Here is a 10,094-nt window from a genome sequence, read left to right as displayed (position 1 = left end):
TCAGAAGTGGCACATTTTATTCATATCAGACAGTTTAACACCAAAGCAATATTTGAAACAATGTAGAACACGTGTGTCAAACTCGAGGCCCGGGGGCCAGATCTGGCCCGCCACAAGATTTTATGTGACCCGTGGTGGAAAATCAAACTCCATGATTTTTGTGACAATCTGTTTTAAATTTCTTAGTCATATATAATAAATGATTACATTTAGATGTTATTTGCATTTTTTTGTGCAACCAAACATGAACAACGGTTGAAAAACACATTAGCATTGTGTTCTGATTCCAAAACTATTCCAGAAATTTGGTGTCTGAGTTGATTCAAGATTTTTATGGTTTCACAGTCATGACGGCCCTCTGAGGGAAACCGGAACCAAGATGTGGCCCGCGCCAAAAGTGAGTTTGACACCCCTGATGCAGAACAAAAGTCCAATTCTGAACTGTGTCTTTGTGTGAAAACTGAATGCTCGTAACGGCTTCATAGCGCCAGTCTCCAGCCGGGAACAGCTCTGCAAAAAAAAAAAAAAAAAAAAAAAAAAAAAAAAAAAAGAAGAATACGATTTAGGTTTTAAGAAAAATGAAAACATAACTAGTGGATATTGGATTTTAAAAATGTCATTGTGGAAGTACCAAATTGTACTTCCCGGTCAGCATATTTCACACCGATGTGTTACAAACAACACACCTTTGAGACAAGTGAAGCGGCGGTCCGACTCCTGAAGGTTCCAAGCCCTTTATGCGCTCCTCCCATCCCCTGGTGGGCCGCATCAGCCTAGATTGGTCTCGGACAATGTGACCGTCCACCTGGGGCGGTGCAATTTAAAATTACAAATCATTTTTTTTTTTTTTTCCCATCCACAAGTGCTCACTTTCTCCTTCAGCTTGGCCACGATCCTCTCCCGACGTTCTTGGTCCTCTTTTTGCCTCAGCAACTTCTCCTGACGTTTGGCCTGCACTCGCTCGAGGTCCTGCGGTTAGCAAGTCAAAAATAAAATGCAAAATGCAGTGGCGACCAATCCAGGGTGTGAGCCTAACGAAGTCAAGAAAATGGATGTGTACAAAAACGAAAATAAAAATGCCCTAAAGAATATCCATCCATCCATTTTCTGAGGTGCTTATCCTCACAAGGGTCGCGGGGAGTGCTGGAGCCTATCCCAGCTGACCCTGACCCTGAACTGGTCGCCAGCCAATCGCAGGGTACGTGGAGACAAACAGCCGCACTCACAATCACACCTAGGGGCAATTTAGAGTGTCCAATTAACGTTGCATATTTTGGAGATGTGGGAGGAAACCCACAGAGCCACGGGGAGAACATGCAAATACCACACAGGCGGGGCCGGGATTTGAACCCTGATCCTCAAAATTGTGAGGCCAACGCTCTAACAGTTTGTTCACCACAGGTTTTCTCTTTCCTTTGCTGCAAAGAAAATACTGGTGGAAAAAACAAGGTGAGTTATCAATCAAAATAGATTTGCGTAATTTCTGGCCTGTAAGCCATGACTTTTTTCACATGCTTTCAAGCCTGCGGTTTATGGGGTGATGCGGCTAATTTGTGCATTTTTTCTAACGGCCACAAGGGGGCACTCGAGCGGAAAAGGTAAGAGTGGGACCGGTGGAATATATGTGCCGAGGAAGTGACTTTTACCTGTTAGCGCTCCGCTAGTGTGTTACTCCCATGTCTTACTGATTTTTACAGGTATGTAGGGTTAGGGTTTTTTTTAAACCGGCCCTGTTAGCGAGGTGCTAGCGTTAGCGTCAACGCTTTGCTAGCGTTAGCGGCGTATGTATGTACCAAATGGTATTTCCTTTCCAAATGTACTGGGTGAGGCTGATAACCAGGTGCGCTCTGTAGCCCGGGAATTACGGTAATTTTACAAATGACGAGTTGTCAATTAATTGTTGCACTGCAAGTCCCACAATAATAATATTAAAGATGGTAATAAACATGTCATATCATGTCATTGTCCAAGCCGCTTATCCTCACTAGGGTTGCAGGAAAGCTGGTGCCTATCCCAGCTAGCATGGGGCGAAAGGCGGACTACACCCTGAACTGGTCGCCAGTTAGTCGCAGGGCATGTAATAAACATTTTCTTCATAAATGAAGTATGTCCCCTCATATGCTAAGTAGCATTTGAGTTGTCAAAACGATCCCTTGAAGTGTGTCAGACTGTGTTCATTACCCTGGTAATCGAGTATTTGATGGCTTTTGTCGCCTCCTTCCTCCCCCTCGGCTTCCCGTCGCGGCGCCGCAGTTCTTCCGCGGGACTCGGCTCGGCCTCCCGCCCCCGAAGACCCCCCTGCCGATCAGACGAAGCGTTCCGCAGCGTGAAGCTCCACCGCCGATCGGACGTTTATCATTCGGTTCTCGCGGGCTCACTCTGGCTCGTCTCTGCTTCTCCGCCTCCTCCTTTTTCCTCCTCTTGGCACCCTTCCGTGCCCCCAACCGCGGAGTGACCGTCTTCTTCTCCTCCTCACTTGCCGAAATCACAACAATCTACGATCAATATTTGCCTTTTTTGTTTGGTCTGTTACTTCCTTACTTGTTCCGCTGGCACTTTGAGTCTTTCTTCTTCCTCTCATCTTCCACCACTTCCGCCTGCTCCTGGACGCGCGCTTGGTGTTCCAGTTGCTTGCTGCTTTTCCACCTTTGGATTGCCTGCACGTGGATTTGGCAACATTTACTCTTTCCTGCACTTTTGTGAATGTAAGACTCACACAAACGTATGTAAGTAACAATTAGTACCTGGTTATGAACAATATCCCAACATGTATCCAGTTGTTTATGATGTACGGTATAACGTTACCTCTACATGAGCTGTTAATAACAACCGAGTTTCTTCTTCACATGAAAAGTAAATCTAGTTTATCCTAAAAAAAAAAAACTACTTCTATTTTTGTTACAATGTATTAGTTGTGTTCCGAAGACAAAGTGAACGATGGAAAACCGACTTTCATTTCATGTATATTTAAGTTATACACTTGCTTTTTTAAAATAATAAATATGGTATTGTAATATTTCGTCACAAAAACAAAAATACATAAATAGATTTAAGAAATACAGTCTATTGTATGTTTTAATATATATTCAATATATATATACATATATAGTTGTTATATTATTGTATTTATTCAATAACTTGCCAGTTTATTAAATAAATAATGTATTTTATAACATATGTTTATTAAGTAAATAACAAATATATACTATGTGTAGACATTACCATAAGTTGCTGCATAATTGACTTATATTGGGATGTTACAGATTTTTGAAATTATATATTCTGCTTTTATATTTTAACTATATTTTAAGGTATGATAGCTGTATTACATTGTATTAGTTGTGTTACTAAGACAAAGTGAACGATGGAAAACCAATTTTCATTTCATGTATATATGTTATACACTTGCTTTTTTAAAATAATAAATATGGTATTGTAATATTTAGTGTCGGTCCTCACTATACGTGGAACATACACAGGGCCAAAATTACTTTTCCAAGATGTCATCGTCACAAAAACAAAAATAAAATACTAACAAATACATTTTAAAAATACAGTTTTTTGTATATTTTAATATATAATATTCTCTCTCTCTCTCTCTCTCTCTCTCTCTCTCCTCTCTCTCTCTCTCTCTCCTCTCTCTCTCTCTCTCTCTCTCTCTCTCTCTCTCTCTCTATATATATATATATATATATATATATATATATATGTATATGTGTGTGTGTGTGTGTGTGTGTATATATAGTTGTAATATTGTATTTATTCAATAATTTGCCAGTTTATTTTTAAATAATATATTTTATTACGTAAGTTTATTAAGGAAATAACATAAATATATACTATGTGTAGACATTGCCATAAGTTGCTGCATAATTGACTTACATTGATATGTTACAGATTCTTTTTAATTATATTTACTGCTTATCTATTTTAACTATATTTTAAGTTATGATAGCTGTATTACATTGTATTAGTTGTGTTACTAAGACAAAGTGAACGATGGAAAACCATCATGTATATTTAAGTTAAACACTTGCCTTTTCAAAAATAATAAATATGGTATTGTAATATTTATTGTCGTCCTCAGTATACGTGGAACGTGCACAGGGCCAAAATTACTTTTCCAATTAGTCACCATCACGAAAACAAAAATACATATTACATTTTAAAAATACAGTATACCGTATGTTTTATTAGATAATATTCAATATATGTACATATAGATTGTTGTAATATTGTTATTGTATTTATTCAATAACTTGCCAGTTTATTAAATAAATAAAATACTTTATTATGTACGTTTATTAAGTAAATAATATATATATTATGTGTAGACATTGCTGTCAGTTGCTGTATAATTGACTTACATTGGTATGTTACAGATTTTTTTTAATTATATATTCTGCTTTTATATTTTAACTATATTTTAAATTATGATCGCTGTCTAACCTTATTTATCCAGGTAAGGCAATCGAGAACAGACGTAATTTGTGGTAACTATGAGTTACAATTTTTCAGAGGCATGGAGCAATCAAAAATAAAACGTCAAAAAGCATCAGAATCAACATTGGGGAGTGCAAAAAGAAATATGTATTTTGACATTTTATTTCTCGATTATGTACTGTATGTACGTGATTAGGATTATGATCATTATTTACCCATTGGTTGTTGTTTTGTGCAACGACCAACACATTTTTTAATGCTCACTTCTGTTACCTACAGCAAACATCCGATGAGAGCTCAATACTTTTTATTTCGGCTGTTTTTGGCTGTTTGACGTCACGTTCGGTCAGTACCTCTCTCCTGATGTCCTGCAGGTGGATCAGCTCCTGGTACCAGCGCTCGTGTTCCTCGATCTCCTGCTGACTTTTACTGGGCAGGTACCGTTTGGCCTCGTTCCTGAAGCCCGCCCGCCCGCCGCGCTTCGTCCACACCTGTGCGTCGACAGGCCAACTCCGTCCGCGATGCGATCACGTGACGCAACGAAACGCCCGGCGGCGGTCCCGCACCTTGAGGAAGGCCCGGTGATCGAACTCCTCCCAACCGCCGCAGATGCCTCCCGTTTTCTGAAGGAAAGCTTCCAGCGCGAGGACCTCGGCGGGGAGGTCCCGGCTTAAGGCTTTGCTCTGTTTGTGAAGACGACGACGCAGGTCAATGAAATTAGACGGAGAGGAAGAGGAAGTGGAGGAAGAGGAGGCGTGGACCTTGACAGCTGGAACGCCAGCGGCGCTGGAATCAGACTTGCTGGAAAGACTCCAGTTTTCAACCTTCTTCTCACAGGCCGCCACCTCCTGTGCACACATCCTCTCCTCTTTCAACAGCTCTCCAAAGCTAGAAGGGGAGCAGCGAACAAGAGCATCGCATTTTTAGGCCGAAAGCGACAGTTCTTCCCGCATCCCTAAAAACACGCACGCTCGGTCAACCGAAGACTGTAAAATGGCCGTAGACTGGAAATGGCGCAAATGGTTTTTTTGTTTCCATCTGCCCTGCGGTTGGCTGGCAACCAGTTCAGCGAGTAACCTGGCTAAAGACTCTTGTGAGGATAAGCGGCTCAGAAAATGGACGGATGGACACAGGCACATGTGCGTTTTTACCGTGATCGCTGCTCTTCTTTCAAATTGTTGATGGTCATTTCCACCTCGTACATGATCTGCTTCAGCTTTTCAATAACTGCACAAGATACAACCGTTATTAGTATTTAATAAAACAAACAAAATGAAATAAATGAAAAATATTAAAACCAACATGAATGTTCCTTCTGTTGTATGCCACAAATCAGCATCAGGATAAACAGTGATGTTATTCATAGAACAGGAAATTGATCTCATTGTGACATTAGATAAGACATTTCCTGCTCGGGGAAAATGTGAGCAACGCCATCAATTAAATATCAACAACATACCGATATTATTCTCAGCGTACTATGTATGTGGGTTCCCTTTATTGGTACGTGGAAGAAGTTCAGTTCTCTAAATTTTAAGTTCAAAACTTTTGCATTTCATTGTTTATGATGGTTTAGTATTTCCTTAGGAGCTACCGTAATTTCCGGCCTACAAACCGCCACTTTTTTCACACGCTTTCAACCCTGCGGTTTATGCGGCGATGCAGCTAATTTGTGCATTTTTTTTCTAACGGCCGCAAGGGGGCACTCGAGCGGAAAAAAGGTAAGAGTGGAATATATGTGCCGAGGAAGTGACTTTTACCAGTATGTTTTTTTAAACTGGCCCTGTTAGCGCTGTCTTACCATGTTGCTACTGTATAGCTGCCGTGACTGTTTTTTTTTTTTTTTTTTTTACCGGTATGTATTTTTTTTTTTTTTTTAAACCAGCCCAGTTTATGCTACCACGTTGTTGCTATGTTAAACTAAGATAAGGGATTAAAACTTTGAAAACTCCTTCTGTGTACCGTCTTTCTTTGTAAATATCTCGTTTCAATGTGGGCTTCTATGTGGGCATTTGCGGCTTTTGCACAGGTGTGGCTTACCTATGTACCAAATGGTATTTCCTTTACAAATGTACTGGGTGAGGCTTCTAATCAGGTGCACCGGAAATTATGGTACTTTGTGTAAAATGTTTGAGAACGGCTGACATTCTCGAATTTGGACAAAGGTGACACATATTCATTCCGCAGTGATTTGGTGACTGTATCGCTCGGCAAACACATTCCTGTTCCCATCTTTTATAGTTTTGCTTTGCTGTATGTACTTTATTTTACTTTTATCATACATGGTTATATTTATTTTATACTCCTATGGAAAGGTGGAACGGTAGCACAGTTGGAAAGCGTGGCCTCAAAGTTCTGAGTTCCTGGGTTCGAATCCCAGACCCGTCTGTGTGAAGTATGCGTGTTCTCCCCATGCCTGCGTGGGTTTCCTCCGGGCACTCCGGTTTCCTCCCACATCCCAAAAACATGCAACATTAATTGGACACTCTAAATTTCCCCTAGGTGTGATTGTGAGTGCAGATGTTTGTGTCATGAACCTCCAGTGTGGGGGCGGACCCAAATGCAGGACTTCGAGGCAGAGGCATAATGTTTAGTGTGGTTTATTCCGGAAACTGGGGCATACACGGTGTAGCAGTCCGACAAGGCAGAGGCACCGAAACGCTACACTAGGCGGGATCCAAAAGACATGCAGCAAGGTCTGATGACTCTGGAGCTAACGAACAAACTTAATAGGACAGGATTAAACTAAAGGACAAAGAATCGCTGTGACTTGGGTTACTCTAACTTTCACCTAGAAGCGAAGAGTCCCACAGGCGGTGAATGCAATTTACTAACAAAAGCAACAAACTGGCAAATGCTAGTGATAAAGGTTTTCCCAGTGTGCTGAACTCTGGAGGCTCTATTCTGTCTTAATAACTGCACAAATGGCATAACTTACGTTCTGGAGTTGGTTTCATATCTATCAGCTGTTGCTTAAATTCCTTGACGCCATTTTTAATCTCGGCCAGGTGCTCCCGCAGTTCCATCTCTGCGGGAGGAGACGACAAAACAGAAGGGATAAAAACGCAGCATCCTCCTTGAGGGTGTGATTTAGTGGCAAATATTTACAAGCTGGGACTGACTTTCTGCACTTCTCTGCTCCCCCAGCATTTTCTCATATTCGTCCAGCTCCACGGCCACCTCCGTCCATCCGTTTCTCCTGCACTGGAGACTCAGTGACCTGTCTTTTTCCAACTTGTCAACGCTGTGGAAAACAAAACAGAAAAAAACCCCAAATCCCTTTCCTGTAAAATCATACAAAACTCTCCTGAGAATTCAGATTTAGTGAGCGTCTAACTCTACAATTGCGCTTTGGTTTTTCTTTGGCTTTTTTTTTTTGTTTGTGAACGGTACCAGTGATGCAAAGAGGAAAAATCCAATAATAAATGGAGAAATCGCAAAATATGATTGTGGTCTAAGATGATCTGTACAGATTTTATGTTTGCCATCCAGTAAGTAGTGAATTGTTTCAGATATTAAAAAACTGATTTTATATATGAAGTAATTGTCTATAGAACCAGTTGCAAAAAAATGATCTTCCACGGTAAGCTTTCAATTGGGATCCTCAAGCTCAATAACATGAAATATTTTTTATACGCTGTGACAACAATATTCAACTTACAGCCTCCTGGTGCATTCGGCTTCCTTGAGAAAGTGCACAACTTTCAGTCGGGACTCTCTCTGATCCACATAGTCCGGGTTAGCAGGCGAGGATGGAGGCTCCGAATCCCCGTGCTTCAAATAAGAACACAGATGCTATTGTGGAAAACTTATTTTAGCACATCAAGAGGAAAAACTAAATATTGTTGACAATCATAGCCGACATATGAAAAATAAACATCCGTAACTTGAGAATTTCGATGAGACAAGAAACACTTTTATGAAAATTTCTTTTAATTGAATTTAGTAAACAGAAACTGTAGCCTCAATTTATAACATATAAGATTCTGAATTTTTAAAAAAAAAAAATTTTGATTCAGTTGTGTTGCCGTAACATGATGTCACAGGCGCAAATTAAACAACAAACACCAAATATACATTTTAATATATTTTTTATATACACAGTATTTCCACAACAACGACATGAAAAACGTGTTTTTGATGACCCAATAGTTGATAAAAGGCCAGTTTTACTCTGGTTTAACTTTGTTTGAACCACGTTAACCAACGAACTGGCGTCTCCATTTATTGTTATGTACATACCCACCATTTATATAATATAAAGTACTAAATCCTAGACAAATACACTCTCCTGGTTTGTACATACACGTTAAACACCACCAAAAAAAAAAACCCGTAACTAACATATTTTAACTATTGTAAACCAGCAGCTTTGACCGTGATAGTTACCGACGATAGTTGACGTGCAGTTGCTAGGGCCGCCATATTGGTTTGCGTCCGTCGATACAGCAAACTTTATTGAAAGCGGGAAATGTGACAGTGAAATTTGCGCCTATAATCCGACAGACGGCGCTACTTCCACATTAGTCGACTGTATTGTTGAAAACAACTTTTTTACTCAATGATACATATTTATATTATTTTTTAGGATTATTTTTGCTCACTAAATTAGAGCTGTAGAAAAATAAAAAAAAAAATGCTTGGATTTGAAATTTTTTCCAAGATATTTTATTTTGATTTTCATTGGTCATTTTATTAAGTACCCCCCTCCCTTCTCCAAGTGTATCAAGGCATGATATGTTGTTTTTTTTCTATTTGCAGCTGTTTGTAACATACATCTGATAGTAAAATGCCACTCACGATAGTAGTGGGGAAAACAAAACATGACATCCATCTATTTTATTTGCTGATTATCCTCAGAAGGGTCACAGGAGTGCTGGCCTATCTCAGCTGTCAACGGGAAGGAGGCGGGGTACACCCTGAACTGGTTGCAAGCCAGTCGTAGGCCACATGAAGACAAACAGCTGCACTCACAATCACACCTTGGGGCAATTTAGTCTCTCCAAATAATGTTGCATTTTTTTTCTGTGATTTGGGGCTGAAACCGGAGTGCCTGGAGAAAAACCCACGCATGCACGGGGAGAACATGCAAACTCGAACCCGGGTGCTCAGAACTGTGAGGTCAACGCTTTACCAGCTGCTCCATCGTGCCACCCCGTAATATAAATATTAAATCAAATTATTTGAATGTGCCCATAACATACAATGTAAAAAAAAAAACAAAACAAAACAAAAAGCAGTTTAATGTTTTCGGGGTTAGTGTTCTTTTTGCAGCAATCTTTTTACATATGACGACCGCCATCTATAATTGGGAGTCAAGTGACAGCCACTATAATATAAATAGAAACCCGTGTCCATTATTGAGCTCGCATATCGAGGATGTGGCGTCTCCCATGGGTGCCGTCTCACCTCTTTCCAACTACTTTCAAGCTTTCTCTACCTACTTCCTTCCTCTATTTGCGCGCGCGTGCGCGTAAAAAAAAAAGGATGCACGCCACTAGTAACCGTGCGCACGTGCACACGTATACACCGGCACAGCGTCCTGACACTTGAGCGTGGCTGAAACGAAATAAGGTGTTATAACGTGATAGTGCGCATTGGCCTTGCAGACTGGCAGTGTGTACGTGTGTGTGTGTGTGTGTGTGTGTGTG

The 10,094-nt window shown here is 40.4% G+C and overlaps 1 protein-coding gene across 1 annotated transcript; it reads right to left on the bottom strand.

Annotated features, from left to right (window-relative positions):
* Positions 1-14: 14 nt before the first annotated feature.
* LOC133499436 (coiled-coil domain-containing protein 112) lies at positions 15-8,891 on the bottom strand. The gene is made up of 14 exons (XM_061817462.1): positions 8,833-8,891; positions 8,105-8,217; positions 7,566-7,687; positions 7,382-7,471; positions 5,595-5,670; positions 5,205-5,331; positions 5,010-5,126; positions 4,797-4,934; positions 2,542-2,657; positions 2,379-2,475; positions 2,182-2,298; positions 871-969; positions 687-805; positions 15-510 (listed from the first exon to the last, which is right to left on the bottom strand). Exons 1-14 carry the CDS (start codon positions 8,866-8,868, stop codon positions 480-482), a joined length of 1,398 nt encoding a protein of 465 aa, XP_061673446.1. The 5' UTR covers positions 8,869-8,891; the 3' UTR covers positions 15-479.
* Between the last annotated feature and the right edge of the window lie 1,203 nt (positions 8,892-10,094).

The sequence above is a fragment of the Syngnathoides biaculeatus genome, chromosome 4 (assembly GCF_019802595.1).
Source record: "Syngnathoides biaculeatus isolate LvHL_M chromosome 4, ASM1980259v1, whole genome shotgun sequence".
NCBI lineage: Eukaryota > Metazoa > Chordata > Actinopteri > Syngnathiformes > Syngnathidae > Syngnathoides > Syngnathoides biaculeatus.
The sequence above is the reverse complement of the archived record's forward strand: the minus strand, read 5'-3'. Positions and strand labels throughout refer to the sequence as shown.